Source organism: Protopterus annectens, chromosome 3.part0 (genome assembly GCF_019279795.1).
Source record: "Protopterus annectens isolate FY-2018-M chromosome 3.part0, PAN1.0, whole genome shotgun sequence".
Classification (NCBI taxonomy): Eukaryota; Metazoa; Chordata; order Ceratodontiformes; family Protopteridae; genus Protopterus; species Protopterus annectens.
The window spans coordinates 247985195-248001787 of record NC_056731.1 but is presented as its reverse complement, the minus strand read 5'-3'; the positions used below and the strand labels follow the sequence as shown (position 1 = coordinate 248001787).

Genomic DNA, 16593 nt, shown 5'->3' with positions numbered 1-16593 from the left:
ATGCTGGATGGATAAGTTCCTGACTCGGAGACTCCCCAGACTCTGGAATAGACTGCCCATACATGTCAAGCAGAGCGCCTCTTTGTCCCTCTTCAAAAAGAACCTTGACAATTGGATGGGAGAAAGGAAATTCACCCCGGGGATCACATCAGTCGCCCTGCTAGACAAGGGTCCAGGGAAGTAGATAGTGTGGGAAGAAATAGCCAGGGAGGGGAACTGTTATGGCTAGGTTTGTATAGGCCCTAGGGCTGATAGCCTAATAGCAACTTATGGACCTATGAACCTTTAACCTTTGTCAGCCCCTCTAGGTAATCCATATTACTTCTTAACCACATCTATTTTTCTTTTATATCTACTCTGTTTTTAAACTTAATTTTTATCTTATCCCACTCACTAGCTATAACTTCTGAATACATTTTTATTTTCCTTTATAACTCTTGAATAATGTCTACTATCCATTCTTACATTCCTCTTTTTTTTTACAAATAGGTGGAAAAGTACCAGTGTCTCATTTTTACTTCATTACCCTCTACTTGTCTCTTAGCTTTTATTGGTACATGATCTGAGATAGTTATTGGATGTGTGTTGCTGCTTTCAGTTAAGTGTAAATATTCCTCTGAAGTACAATTTCAATCTATTCTAGCCCAGTTACTGTACCTTGGGGAATAAAATCAAAATTTCTGCTACTGAATTTACATCTTCCATACCAAATATTTTCATAAATTTCTTCAGAAATCCACCCTCTTTTATCTGTCTTCCTGATACATCCTCATTATTGCAAATAAAGTTCCAGCCCCCACTTATAAATGATATTTCCTGCAGTAAGCTGATCATTTCTTCCAAAGTGTTCTTAAGCTCCCTAATATCAGTTTTTGGTGGAATATAAATACATACCAATATCACCCTCCTCCCCTGCCTATAGCTCCTTATTACCGCAAATCTGCCATTATTGTTTTTTTTCCTCCTCTGTCACTATTGGAACCCCTCTAGAAATTAGTATACTTAATCCCCCTTGCCTTTGTCCCTGATATTCTGCAGAATATCTATCCTGAAATACTTTCTTTGTCAAATTCACTTGCTCATTTCTTTCCAAATCTGTCTCCTGCACATCGCTATTTGCACTCTGCATTTTTAATACAATTCAATACTCCTTCCTTTTTGTCTACACCTGTAAGGCCATTTACATTCTAGGATATTATGGCTAGCATAGCCATCAGGATAAAAAGCTATTCTTTCCACATATTATTTATAGGTGACTGTTTCTTCTCATCTCCATTTTAACCTATGTCACATTTTCAATACCTTTTGTTTTAATAAAAATACTCAAACAAAAAACTAAATACATTTTCAAAACAGACCAATTTCCTAGTAACTTAGAACAAACAACATTATGTACATCTTCAAAAAATGAAGTTTTACCCTCCAGGTAGGAACAACTGTTCTAAATTGACAGCTACACCCACAAGCATTACATAAGCTAAAATTAAGGTTACCCATGTGAAATTCCATGCTACATTCCCACTTACACTGATTGCTGTCTGTTCTTTTTATATCTCTATTCCCCTCCCAGATTAAAAAAAAAACAGCTTGCATCTTTCAGCCTTAAGAAAATGTGCACTGGCTATCTTTGAGTAAAACTAAATTGTACAATGTTCTGCTAAGTGCACTAAAATTTTAAGGTTGCCAGGGAGGCAGCTATCACTTATTCTTTTCCCATAATTTCAAAATTTATTTTTCACTGAACACCTTGCCATTGTACCTTTACAGTTTGCATTTCCATCAGCAAGGGTTGTTCGGAACTGTCAAGATTATTTCCTTGCACTTGCAGACAGCTTGCCTCAAGCAATGCATCTTTGTCAATTTCACTCAGAAAAGAATGTGCAGCTGCCTTAAAATGCAAACTTCTCAACTCCCACAGAATATTTACTAATGGGAAAAACAGGCTAATATCTTTACAGATCTAAGAAACTTAGCATTTTTGTGGTTTTCATCATTTTATCTTGCTTACAAGCAGCATATGTGTATAATATATATCTTAACTCAAAGGCATTAATCTAGACACTCCCTGTGTAAACATACAAAAATAAAAATCTTAATTCTACATATAATACAATCAGTGCATGTTTACACCCCACCCTACCACAGCAGCCCAAGATCACAGCATCAACATTAAACTTGCTTTTGTCCAGCCTTTCTTCACTTGTTATACTGTAAAGGCTATATTTCTTACAACTAAAAAGTACTTGTTTAACATCTTTAGCACATACAACAGTGAAAAGACTCCCCCACATTTAAAATATCCCAAACTACACAATATGCAAAACTGCTTTACTATATATAACATGCAGTTTATATCATGAAATGTTTTATACAACTACTAATAAGAACAAAAACTGTTTTACTAACAATTGCAAAAACAAAACCACGCAAGTAAGGAACATATGCATGTCCAAACTGAACTAATATCCAAAGAAGCACAAACGGCCAGCACTCAAACGTCAGCATAAAACTCTTTATTTCAAAACATAACAAACAGCCAAGATAAGAGCAAATACATAATACCAGTTTCATCAAAAAAGTCATCTTCAGTGCAACCAGAATCTTGGCGACTTATTTCACTTTGAAATAAAGATTTTTATGCGGACGTTTGAGTGCTGGACATTTGTACTACTTTACTTACAGTCACCATTCTTTTACATTTTCATTTTAGTGTCCTTCTAAACATTAATGCCATAAAGTGAGGTATATGCTTTATAGTCCAACTAGAAGTTTAACAAAAAAATTCCACAAAAGTCCAGTCTTTTTTAGCCACTTTTTCTTATAAAGCCATATTTCCAAAATGTGATTCATGTTGTATAGTCTCAATTTATTCACCAATTTCAATGTTGCTGGACTTCTTCCTATTCATCTCCATCTCCCAACACCAGACCCTAGATCATGACCAAGGTACTCCTGAGTCTTCTAGTCAACTCCTGTTTTTTTCTTCTGTCTCTCGAGCATTTTCCTTTGGAGCACTGCTAAAGCTTTCACTGGCAAAGTCTTTCTATGAACTTGACTAGCAAAAGAATGAGAAGCAGAATCCATTTCTGCTTGCTGGCTCACTTTTTTTGGATAAACTTGTTTATTTCCTCCTTAGCTTGTTATGCATGAAAAATGTATTTGATCCTCCAGAAAAAAACACCCTGAAGACAGCTGGATAAAACAGCTTGAATCTCACACCTGTCGCTTGACATTCCCTAATTGCTGGGATAAAGTTGACTTTGCATGACTAGTGTATATTTGTGTAAAACAAATTGGAATATTTCAGTGTGGCCATGTTTATCACAATCAGAAATGTGATACACATGTTGTCATTAAAGTGGCTGTAAATGAGGAGTACAGATATTGGTAGATTATAATGACAGCAGTTTCAGTGACTTTTTATGGTTGAAACATTCTGAAATGGGTAATTTTGTCATTATTGGTTAGGGTACATTTGTTTCACTGGTTATTGGAAAAATGTTCAAAACTAGAAACAAACTCTTAACGAATGCTGTAGTGCAGTATTAAACAAAAAAAATACATAATTTAAAACAGTCAGGAAGGTGAATCAAAGTGAACACATGCATTTATACATAGCCTTAAAAATATGCAGTGGGCTCATACTGAAACCCAATGTACACTTATCCTGCCACTGCTTGTGGTGTGGTAGAATGCCTTCCTCCCCAGGATAAGTTAGCTGATGTCATCCATTCACTGTAAACCTCTCTGCCGGACTCCTCCAAAGCCCAAGCCAATAATCACTGTGTGAACCACATTTAAGCCTTCATCTCTCTAAGCCAGAGAGACAGCAAAACAAAAATGAAGACTGTTTCCATTCTGAAAATGTATGCACCCATCAGGACTGTATAAAAAAATATGGTAAGTGTGAGCCAAGCATGTAACGATGGCTAGTTTTAACTGTAACTTACCAACTAAAGTTTTCTTACCTGAGCAGGAACATCTCATTACATTCACCATCTAGTGCACTTTTTGGTCTCAGTTCAGATGCATTTTCTGATGAAGAAACGATAAAAAAATATGAACAGTGAAGTGGTAGACTACCTACAAAAAACAACAGCAACACTCCTCTTTTGTACAGCAATTTTTAATAGTGTTAATTTCTTTTTTATAATAACTGCAGTGGACATAAGGGTCCTTTTACAGCCACATGTAAAGACAGATTCTCAAGATGCTATAATATTTTGTTATACTATGGAGTATTATAACACCGTCGGAATCCAATCACTGCCGAATGTTAGATTACAGACTATAAATGAAGATCTGCAAAATGGCAACATTTTATGTGTGTGTGTGTGTGTGTGTGTGTGTGTGTGTGTGTGTGTGTGTGTGTGTGTGTCTCTAAATATATATATATATATATATATATATATATATATATATATATATATGGTTCCACTTCATAATCACAAAATACTGAAATCTTAAATTTCAGTATCTTGAGACCATAAAGTCAAACGCTTGAAATCTCGAAACCATGAAACACAAAATCGCCAACATAAACACACCATACACAACACAACACATACACCATCCTACCCATACTACAATAAACAAAACACATACAAATACAAAAACACAAATCAACAAACCTAAAAACCCTGCACCCCACATGTGGGGGGCTGTGCCCCCCACCCTACTTATATATACTAACTCCAAGATCACACCACACAGAAAAAGACAGCAAACTCACCACTACACACTCTACAGTACCCTCGCATACACACATCACAAATATACAAACACCACCACTTTCAACACTTAAACACTCATACTTTTACCTGCTTACCCAAACCCACACATAAAACTTTCAAACACATTCACATACACTCAAATACCTTAAACCATAACAAAATACTCACTTACCTTACATACCAGCCAAATGCAACATTAACCGTACATACTGCACACACGACATCCCGCGACAAATATAACAAAACTAGGCAGTATTCCAATAGAGGCTATCCACAATGTAACCACAAGTTAGGAAATCAAATCCACAGCAATTTGCTTCGTAAATTCCCTATAATTTAATATATGCACCTTGAAATACTACATATAAATGTGCATAAATTACAACAACCACTATATTAAAAACAATTAAAACATTAATAAAAATTTTATACATACATTTATATACATTTAAAAATGCATAATACATGTAAACACATACAAACACATATTGAATTAAAATAATGCTCAATTAATTCTCTCTACCCTTTTTAGGTCTGCTGCTTTCAATTTGAGAACCGGGGTAATGAATAAATGGTCATTAAGACCAGGATAGTGAACCACATCCAACCTAAGTTGCCATATCAACTCACAAAACTCTAATTTAGTTTCCCAGTTGCCTCCCCTCTCATTGGGTATTACTTCTTCCAGCACCCAAAACTTAAATTCCGCTTGGTGGCATGCTAATTTGTGCCCGTATAATGCATTGTGCTCATTTTTCTTATTTACGTTCCTCATATGTTCATATATGCGTTGCCTAAGGCATCGTTCTGTCTTGCCTATATAGTATGCCCAGCATACTATACAACAGGCCCCCTTAGTATAGCAACTAACATATTTCTTGGCCTTCAACAAATATTTGATACCAGGGATATATAGTTCTTTTTTGCCAGATATATGTGTACATTGTGCGCACCTCCCACATTTGAATGTACCTATTCTAGTACTAATTCCCATAATTGTCCCTGCCTTCTTCTGTTCATAAATTTCTTTGAGATTCTTGTTCCTCCTGAAACTAATTCTCAGGGGTTTAGAAAAACTTTCAACCTTGGACTGTATTCTCTTAAAAATATTCCAAATAGTATTTATGCATCTTTTGACCCATCCGATGTTGTTATGGTAGGTCAATATCAAATATGGATTAGACTCCGAACATTGTTCCTTACCTTCTTGAATGCTCTCTCCCCCCTGTCTATACATACTATCACTATTCAGTACTGGCTTATATGTATTGCCCCAACCTTGAATAATACTCTCTTTTATAGGGCTTATAACCGTATTGAGATACCCCCTTTCCTTAAATAACTGATGGACGAAGTCCATTTCTTTCAGAAATTCATCTCTATCAGATGTCATCCGGGCAATATGAACCATCTGGCCTTTAACAATATTGTTTTTTAAAATTGATGGATGGTCACTATCATTGTGCAAATAGGAGTTGGAGAAGCATTTCTTTCGGAATATACTTGACTTGTATGTATTATATTATTTGTCTTTTGATCTTTTAACATCCAAATAATGAGTCTCCTCATCATCAATGTTATAAGTAAACTCCAACAAATTGGTAGTCTGATTCAAATAATTCATACATTCTGGTATCAAGTCTTCATCCCCCCCCACACACACTATAAGAATATCATCCAAAAATCTGTAATATTCCCAGATGTAGTCTGAATAGTGGGATCTAAACACAAAATGTTTCTCCCAATACAGCATAACTATATTGGCATATAGCTGTGCACATGAGGAGCCCATAGCCACTCCATTAACTGATGGTTAATATCTCCCTGGAAATATATATAATTATATTTTAGAACTGTTTCCATGTTTTCCAACACTAACCTATATTCATCAGCTGTTAGAAACCCAAATTCTGAAATCATCTGTTCAAACCAATCCATTCCGATGTCATGGGGAATCACTGAAAACAAATCTCTGACATCTACAGTCAGAAATATAGAGTTCACAGAAAATTCTGTTTTGGCAATTTTATTCAAGAAATCCCAAGAGTCTATGAGAATATGAGGGTACTTTATGTGGAAATTCTTGACCTTTACATCAACAAAAATGGCCATGGGTTGTGTTTTTGAACTCCTTGATATAACTATGGGCCTCAGGGGTGGATTTTTAATCCCCTTATTTATCTTTGGAATTCCAAAGATAGCTGGTATAATCGGGTTAGGCACCCTTAAAAACTGGTACAATTCCATATCTATAAGGCCCTGCATTAGATTGTCCTCTAACATGAGGCCAGTTTTTCTGTAAGAAATATTCACTTCATTTTTGGATACCACTGAATATCGTACATCGTTAAGAATTTCAAACATCCTCGCTGTGTAGTCCCAGTGCTCCATAAGGACCACCCCTCCCCCTTTATCCGGTTTCATCACATGTATTCTCTCATCATTTCTTAATTCCTTTAATAATTTATTTTCTTCAAAGGATACGTTTGAATGAATATTCTTATAGTGATAATAATTGCTTCTAATTAAGCTGGTGAGACATACTTCAAAATTATATATTTCTTGTTGTAGTGGAGGATTAAATGTGCTTCTCCTTGTCAAGGCATTATTTTTGCCACAAACATTAGATTTAAGTTTGAACAAATGTTCCAGATTTAACTTTCTTGTAAAAAGTTTAATATCTATTAACATATCCTCCAATCTAGGTGCACTGACTGGTACAAATGAAAATCCTTTTAAAAACAATGAAAATATATGTTGTCAACTTGAAGGTCTGTGTAGTTACATATAATAAAATTATCTTGTTTATTTATTATAGTCCTATCAGCTTGCTGTTCTACATTTCCCAAAGTATACAGGCCTGGTATCTCTTTAGACACTGAAACAGTACCACAGTTCCCTATAGGTATCTGGGAAGTCTCAAAGCTATTAAACAAGTTAAAAACATTATTGCTGGTAACATCATTTTTAAATAGCAATAATCTATCAATGCTCAGATGTTCAAGAGAAAAAGATACATTAATGGCCGGCTTATAAGATAATGAACATGACAGGCTATCAAATTGTTCATCCCTGTCCACTAAGGATATGGATGATGATGTATTGCTTCTGCATAAATTGACTGATTTTGCCTGTTGCGTATTATCTCTGACATCCGTGGGCCCTCGGCTCCTAAAGGGCTACTTTGCATATGATTATTAGTGTAACAGTACTCTGAGACATACTCATCATGATCTCTTTCACCTCTGTTAGTAATTCCACCCTCGTAGACATCCTTAGGTGGATATCTTGAAAATTCCAATCTAAATCTATTACCTCTGGGAACACCTCTTTTGGTCTGTCCCACTGATATATTATTAACGACTGGATAAGCACTTCCCTGTTCATAATCATATAGATCTCTCTCCATTTTTGATATTTTTCTTTTTTGTTTTTTCTCAATAGTATTATCTACATCCTGCATAGTTCTGAAATACATACTTTTATATTCAGTCACATTTGAACAATAAATCATTGCTAATATCCCTATATAAACTGTCAATCAAGGTTTTATGTTCCGCCATAATTACTTCATTGTTTTTTTTATCATCGCTTTTAAAATTAAGATACCACAATCATTTAGTATGCCTTGTACCACATTATAAAATTCTGAACCTTTGACAGTATTGTTCGGAAACTTAATTAATCATAACCCTTTGCGTACAATACTTTTCTGAACACATTGTGCTAAATAACAGTTATCTAAAGCAAGCGTTTTATATTTAAACAGTATTTTAGTTTCTTACATTGTTCGTTGAATGACCCCACAGGCTTGTTATGTTTAGGGCCACTTTTACCCTTCTTGGTAAAGGAATTGTCCAACCAAGAATAAAAATCCAAGGTCCCATAATGTTCCAGCAATAGTTTTCACTCTGGATTAATCTCGCCGCAGTGTAAGGCAGTCCTGGATCCCAAATGGGTTTCCCTTGTTGTGCGCGCATCATATGAGTCTCCATCTTGCCTTCCTGATCTCATCATGCTCGCGTCGTTCACATCTGACGTCATCTCGATGTCTTTCCCCGAAATTGGGCTGCTTTGCGTACAAGGGATTCCAGAATCAATGATAATGGCAGCAGAGCCATTTTGCAAATAACTCTGAATCAATTTAGCAAGCTCTGACAATAAGGAGCTGCTGTTGTTATTGCTCATTTTAAAGGACTCCTCAGGAAACACGCCAACAAACGACACGTAACCAGGAATCAAAAAAGAAGAACAGTTCACCACTATAACAAAACTAGGCAGTATTCCAATAGAGGCTGTCCACAATGTAACCACAAGTTAGGAAATTAAGTCCACAGCAATTCGCTTTGTAAATTTATTTGTTCACAAAATATAAAACAGTTGAAGGATTAAGCGCTTTCATCTCATAGCCAGAGACTTCTTCAGAATCAATGCATAAAGAGCTTAAAATCATTTAAATATACCTCTCCATCTTGAGATACACAGCTCATTGGTTGTTTATTTAACAAGCTAATTAACTAGTCACCAGTTTTTAAAACTCAAGTTCCCTATAATTTAATATATGCACCTTAAAATACTACATATAAATGTGCATAAATTACAACAATAACCAATATATTAAAAACAATTAAAACATATTAATAAAAATCCCACGACAAATACTGGAACACCATAACCGTGAATTCAACATTTCCAGATTTGTGGTTATAGAGTTTCGCAATTTTAAAAATTCAACCTTTTGGTCTCCAGATACTGAAATTCAAGATATCAGTATTTCGAGATTATAAAGTAGAACTAAATTATATATATATATATATATATATATATATATATATATATATATATATATATATCTGTGTATGTGTGTGTGTGTATATATATATATATATATATATATATATATATATATATATATATATATATATATATATATATATATATATCTGTGTATGTGTGTGTGTGTGTGTGTGTGTATATATATCTATATATATATATATACACATATATACATATATACATACATACATACACACACACACACATACATACGTGTGTGTGTGTGTGTGTGTGTGTGTGTGTGTGAGTGCATGTGTATATTTAGAGAGAATGATACATATGTTTGGTATTTTCCGAGCATTGAAGCCAGCCATCTTACATTAAGAGGGCCCTCCTGCACCCTTAAGGCAGAGGAGTGTAGTCAAGGACACATTTGAGTTGGGGATTCTTGGAACAAGGCTCAGTCTTGGGTTTTCTATTGGTTGTATTGTTTGAGAACTGCTCTACTTAGCGGATATTTAAACACAGCATTTGCATATAGCTGCGCAATGCGGGGTATAGACACAAAACCTTAAAAGTCAAATTTTCCCTAGGTAACTGCTAGGGAACCCTCCTACACTTCTCTGCTTCTTGGTACGCAATGCAGTTACGCATTGCTGCTCAGAGAACAACCCAGCTGCACTTTTTGAGGTGCTGGTGCAGGTTTCTAACCCCTAAACCTCCCACAGATTATATTACTAGTTCTACAACAGAACCTAGCCCATCTAGTCCATCCTCCACTTCTTATTACAGAATACACCTGTCATAATGGAAAGTCAGTTTGCCACTTTTCTAAAGCCAGCTTGATTGACATGGGCATCCTGAGACAACGTAGCAACTCCTTCATGTATACAGGCAACCTACTATTCCAAAAACATGCAAATACAATATGTGAGAGATGTATCTCTCCTATGAATGAGGAATCAATGCTGAATCTCTCGCGTAACAGCAAACCATATACTAAGCAGGTTGTCAGCACCCACATCCCACCTCCCACACATACAAATCACACAACATATAAACCCACATATGCAGATGTACTCACTAGAAATATACCAAAACAGCAAAGACTGCCCAAATGCAAACCTTCTGCACACAATACAGTCCCAACAGCACCTACTACACATAACAACGCAAGCATCAGTGTCTCACCAAATAAGACCCTAAGACAAAACATATCTAAACCAAATGTCTTTTGTCAAAGGTGACTCCACAGTGAGACACACAGATGTCTCCCTCACTAGGCTGGACAAGGAAAAGGTCACGATCAGCTGCCTGTTAGGTGCCATGATCTGCCAAATCACACATTTACTCAAGTGCCTTAACTAGTACTGTTATGACTCTGTCATAGTCCATGTTGGAGCAAATGACTTGAGACATACCTCACTACCTCACTGGAATATGAAGAGAGACATGATGGAGCTTTCAGATTATGTGTCCCAGGCAGGTATATCCCTAGCCCTAAGCAGAATTCTTTCCTCACCCAGAATGATGCCACAATACAAACAAAAAAATGACTGACTTCAACAATTGGCTTAGCTTTTGGTGTCAATCCAGGGGGATCCAGTATCTGACAGCTTGGGATGACATGGTCGACAGACCACACTGCTTTTGCCAGAGATGGTCTTCACCTGTCGTCTCTCGGCTTTAGGTTGCTAACAAAGGCACTTGTCTCCCTATAGTACCTTTTTAGGCAATGTCATAAGAACAAAATTCCAGATGTAAAAATATCCTCTAGAAACAAAGTGAGAGTTATGCTGCTTAATTCTAGGAGTCTTAAATCAGAAACTGCACTCACTTGAAGCCCTTCTCACCCTGGAAGTTACTGATGTCTGGGCAGTCACAGAGACATGGTTCAAGGCCTCAGACAGTAGCCCAGCCATACAGGACTACAACACCTTCCACACATTCAGACCACATAACGAACATGAAAAAAACAAGGGAGGAGGAGTATACACATCTTCATTAGACATATATACCTCTAGACTGGTTAAACAGCAAGACTCCCTAGAGTTACTCCAAGTCCAACTAACTGTAGGAAAGATCCCCCCTCCATGTCATTGTTAGCTGTAGGTCCACCACCAAGAACCACAAAAATCACACAACCTACCTAGACCTACTTGAGTCTCTCTCAATACAGCCAAATACCTTGGTCATGAGTGACTTTAACTGCCCTATCATCGACTGGGTAACATATACGAGTACAAATGTGCTCGCCCAAAGGTTCTTGGATTTTGCTACCACAAATGCTCTGGAGTAGTCAGCACCCACACAAGGGGCTTTAACATCTTTGACATAATGCTTGGCAACATGGGAAATTGCTACACCATCACAAGTGTGGGGCCCTCCCTGGAAATTTTGATCATAAATCAGTCTCATTTGAAGTAATGATTGTACCTGACCTATCCTTAGGATCAAAAAGGTTAAAAGATTTCTCCAAAGCAAACTATAGCCTATTGAGTGATGACATCGATAGTTTCAGACCCCTGCCAACACTGACAGCAATGACCCCTAAACTGAGGTGTACACAAATCTCCTGTATTAACATCTATACAGATTCAGCCATACCATAATGGATCAAATCAAGATCCTTACAAAAAAATAAGCCACCCTGGCGGACGTACAGCATAAATAGGTTATACAATAAAAGAAAGAAACTGCTGTCAAAAAAAAAAAAAAAGGAACAGTCCCAGCAAAGAAAGAACTCCTCCAAACCATTAACAAATAAATTAGACATCTTGTAAAGTCCTTTAAAGCTAATTATGAAAAGAAATTAGCATCCCTAGCTAAGGTAACTTATAAAGCATTCTTTAGCTACGTCCAAAATCTAAATCTGGATGGCGCAGTGGTGCAGCGGAACCATTGTCACCTCACAGCAATAGGTTCTTCGGTTCGATTCTCGGCTGGGATGCCTTCTGTGTGGAGTCTGCATGTCCTCCCTGCGTTTATGTGGGTTTCCTCTGGGTGCTCCAGTTTCCTTCCACGTTACAAAGATGCATCTGGAATGTTTCTTCCTGGGCCTCCACTGAAAATTGGCTCATTCCAAGTTGGACTTTCCCGGTTAACAAATGTTAAATAAAAATTAAAAAAAAAATAAAAGGGAAGGCCCAGCTTTGTGCTGAACTAGCAGTGAAGGGAAACACTTATACTGAAACTGAGGACATCACCAACCTGCTAGTGGACAGGTCTGGCAAAAACCTTAACCCCCCCCCCGTCCCCACCAATCATACCTCATAACATACCTGTCACCAGTCTTCTACCTAATATCTCCGGAGAGCAGGTCATAGCTGCACTTTCCAAGGTCAAAAACTCAGCCTCTATGGGACCGGACAGCATCCCAGGCTGCTCATTAAATGGTCTAAAACAGGAGTTAGCGGAACGGTTGAGCACGTTATTCAATCTCAGTTTAGGCAATGGCTTTGTCCCAGCTGAGTGGAAAACAGCAACTGTAATCCCCTTGCACAAAGAGGGTCCCTCAACCGACCTTGGGAACTATAGACCTAAAAGCCTAACCAGCCTTATTTGCAATGCCATGGAGAGAACCATCAGGGATCTTATCAACAAGGATATAGGTGACCTTCAAACTCTTGACCGACCCAGTTTGGCTTTATTAAGGTCAGATCTTGCCTGCTAAACCTGGTGGACTTCTTCCAGAATGTCACCAAGGCCCTAGATGAAGGCAAAACAATTCACACTGCCTATCTCGACCTAGTCAAGGTCTTTGACACAATCCCTCACTCAAGAATCATTGAAAAACTCAACCAGTTGGTGGTTAACCAACCCATATATCACTGCATGGGTTGCCAAACGGCTCATAAACAGAACACATACAGTCAAAACTAGGGATGCCAACTCTACTAGCAGCCCTGTTACCAGTGGTGTTCAACAGGGATCTGTGCTAGGCCCCCTACTGTTTGGTATCGATTTTTCATAAGTCCAGGCAAAAATAGATGGCCTATAGCTTACCAAGTTTGCTGATGACTGCAAACTGTGTGCAATCAATGAACCCCCCAAATATGTCAACATATGACAAAATGGGTTTACACAGACAAATGATAGGTGTCAAAGCCATGGACATAAACTAAACACAAAAAATGCAATATCATCCCATTCATTACAGGAGAAACACCTGCTGATTACAGCATTAATAATATCTCCCTATATTCAAACCCAGCGGTGACAGCTTTAGGAACACAAGTTGATAGCAGCCTTAAATTTGATTAGGTAAATACAGTAATAAGGAAGTAAGGAATATGTATTTATTTATTTATTACAATGTAATTTTAATATGTACATTAGTATTTGATATAATTAATTCCATTCAGCTATTTTATATCCATTGTATTTATGCATTCCCTGATTTTTGGTTACTTATAAATTCTATCTTCCATTTATTTGCAACTGAGCATGCCCCAATTTGATTTAGAATTTGGTGCACTTTTTGAATTTGGTGAAGGTTATAAAAGGAAGTGATGTCATGGAGTTCATTGTCTGATGAAGTTTAAAACTTTTAAACGAAAGCGCTTACATATATTTGTGTTTTGTTTTTTTGGCATTTTTAAAGTTCGTTTTGTGGTTGTACAAATTTTATTTCGTTATTAAATTGGATTTATTCATCTGGCTGGTGGCTTTTCGTTTACATTGGTTCATTACTTTGGTCATTTTCCAGTATGTCTATAGCTTGTTCTGACGAAATAGCCGTACAGCTGGATGATTCCATCGAAGGAACCGAAGGGTCGCTTGGTAATTTAACAGCTTTGATACTTAAATTAACTCAACGTGTGGACATTTTATATGAGAAAGTAAATAACGGTGATGGCAGCCGTACGAATGGGCGTACAAAAGAAGTAGCATCGCAACCTAATTTTGATTTTAATATTACTCCAGCATGTTTTAACAATCAGAAGGGCGTTATGGAAGTTAATGGTACTGAGACCGGTGATAAGGCGAAAGATGCCTTTCTTAATCAAGGAATGCAGCCAAGTAATTTTGGTCAAGGAAGTGGATTTTGTACGCAAAAATCGTTTGGTCACAGAGAAGGACTGAGGAAAACTGTTCCGACATTAAATGAATGGTTGGGATCATCATTTGGTTTTTCTGGACATTTTAATGGAGGTAATAACTATAACAATGATATTGATTATAAATTGAATGACTTTGACATTAAATTGATGAAATGTAAGAAGTTGCAACTCAAGAACGCTTATTTGAGAGAGTGCATTGAACTGATTATTATTCCCAAAGGGTTGCGCTTATGGCGGTACCCTATTGGGTTAATATACAATTCACCCATGCATATGGACTTGTTTTAGTTATTTGATCATTGTGGAAAGGATCTTCTCAATATATTAATTAAGTATAATCAAATAGAAATAGATAAACTGATATTAGAGCTTGATGAGCTTGATAAAACGGTCAGAACAGATGGCTCTTTCGAAACTGTTCAGTACGATATGATTAGGATCTACAATAGCATCTATCAATATATTACTAAATTAAAGAATGGCAAAACAAAAAAAAATCGAAAGAGACATTAATCAATATGCCAATGGGGTAGCCTATCCCAGGCCCCCAGGAGGTAAAAATAAGAAAATTAAAACTTATGTTTCGAACCATCTTTATAGATCTGACCCAGCGGGGGAAGGCCAATATAATGGGAACTTACAAAATGACTTTGCATATAATGATGAATACCCTGAATTAAGACGTTCGGAAAGGCTTAAAAATAAAGCCTCTCGCGCTAATCAACAAACAGCGGGGTTTCAAGGAGCCAGACTGAAGGACAAAAAATGGAGAGCATGATCTGGCAGAGTGGCATTGCCTTTAATGAAAATGGGCATGGGATACATAAGCAAAAACCTTGTGATAATGATTCAGACAACAGGTTGCGACAAGTTATTGTTAATCATCTTGGCGATTTTAAAGTGTATAACTTTACTAAAATTGAGTTTAATCAGGAAGTCGTTAACCTGTTGTCTAAGGGATTTACATTTGTACCCTCTCATACATTTGATTTTACTTCAGCCATCATTGATATGAAATTGTTCTTGCGAAAAATTAATTTTTCATTAATGTATCAGGATTCGATTTATAATGGACCACATAAGGTTAACATTCCAAGAATATATAATCCCCCCCTGCATCCCAAGCTTTTAATATATGAAAAGATTTAAGTAAAGATGAATTAGAAATATTAAAAAGTTTACAGAAAGGAAATATAAGAATTATGAAGCCAGATAAGGGGGAAGGAGCAGTTATTATGGATAATGATTTTTATAATAAGAAAATGGAATTGATTTTGAATACAGATACTTACGATCACGTATCTTTGAATGAGTTAAATTATGCTTATAAAAATATTTTTCTAAAAATTAATGACGTTTTTAGATAAACGGATAGATATTGATTTATTTAATTATTTAAATATTTTAACACCTAGGATCCCCGTTTTTTTTGGGAATCCTAAGATGCATAAAAGCATAGAAGAAATTCCTATGCGCCCCCCTAGTAGATGGGAGGGATTCTATTATGTCAGCATGCGCTAAATATGTAGATTATGAATTAAAAAAAGTAATAGTGAAGGAAGAATATATTTGTAAAGATTCTTGGACATTCTTGGATCATATAAATCAGATATTGTTTGATGCTAAGGATGTTCTAGTTACAAGAGACGTATGCGATTTATACATAGTAATCCCCCAAAATATTGGCCTCCAATGGATTAGTGAAATTTTATTTGAATTTTCTTTCAAACAAGATTTGAATAACCTTTTAATTGAACTTATTGAAATTGTATTAAATAATAATTATATAAGGTTTAATAATCAATATTATATCCAAAGAAAAGGTATAGCTATGGGGTCACCTTGCGGGGGGACTTACGCAAATTTAGTTATGATGGTTTGGGAACGGAAGTTTATATTTAACAGTAAATATTATAGTTACATTAAATCATATCACTGGTTTCAAGATGATATTTGTCTAATTTGGAAGGAAAATATTGATATTTTAAATGAATTTTTAAATTATATTAATGGAACCACAA

General features: G+C 36.2%; 1 protein-coding gene across 1 annotated transcript in view; it reads right to left on the bottom strand.

Moving 5' to 3' along the window:
• Positions 1-16593, bottom strand: part of ULK4 (unc-51 like kinase 4) — a 4087308-nt gene that overhangs the window by 3434795 nt on the left and 635920 nt on the right. The window contains exon 11 of the mRNA XM_044064733.1: positions 3969-4035. Coding sequence (XP_043920668.1) covers positions 3969-4035 — 67 coding nt within the window. The remainder of the gene's footprint in view (positions 1-3968; positions 4036-16593) is intronic.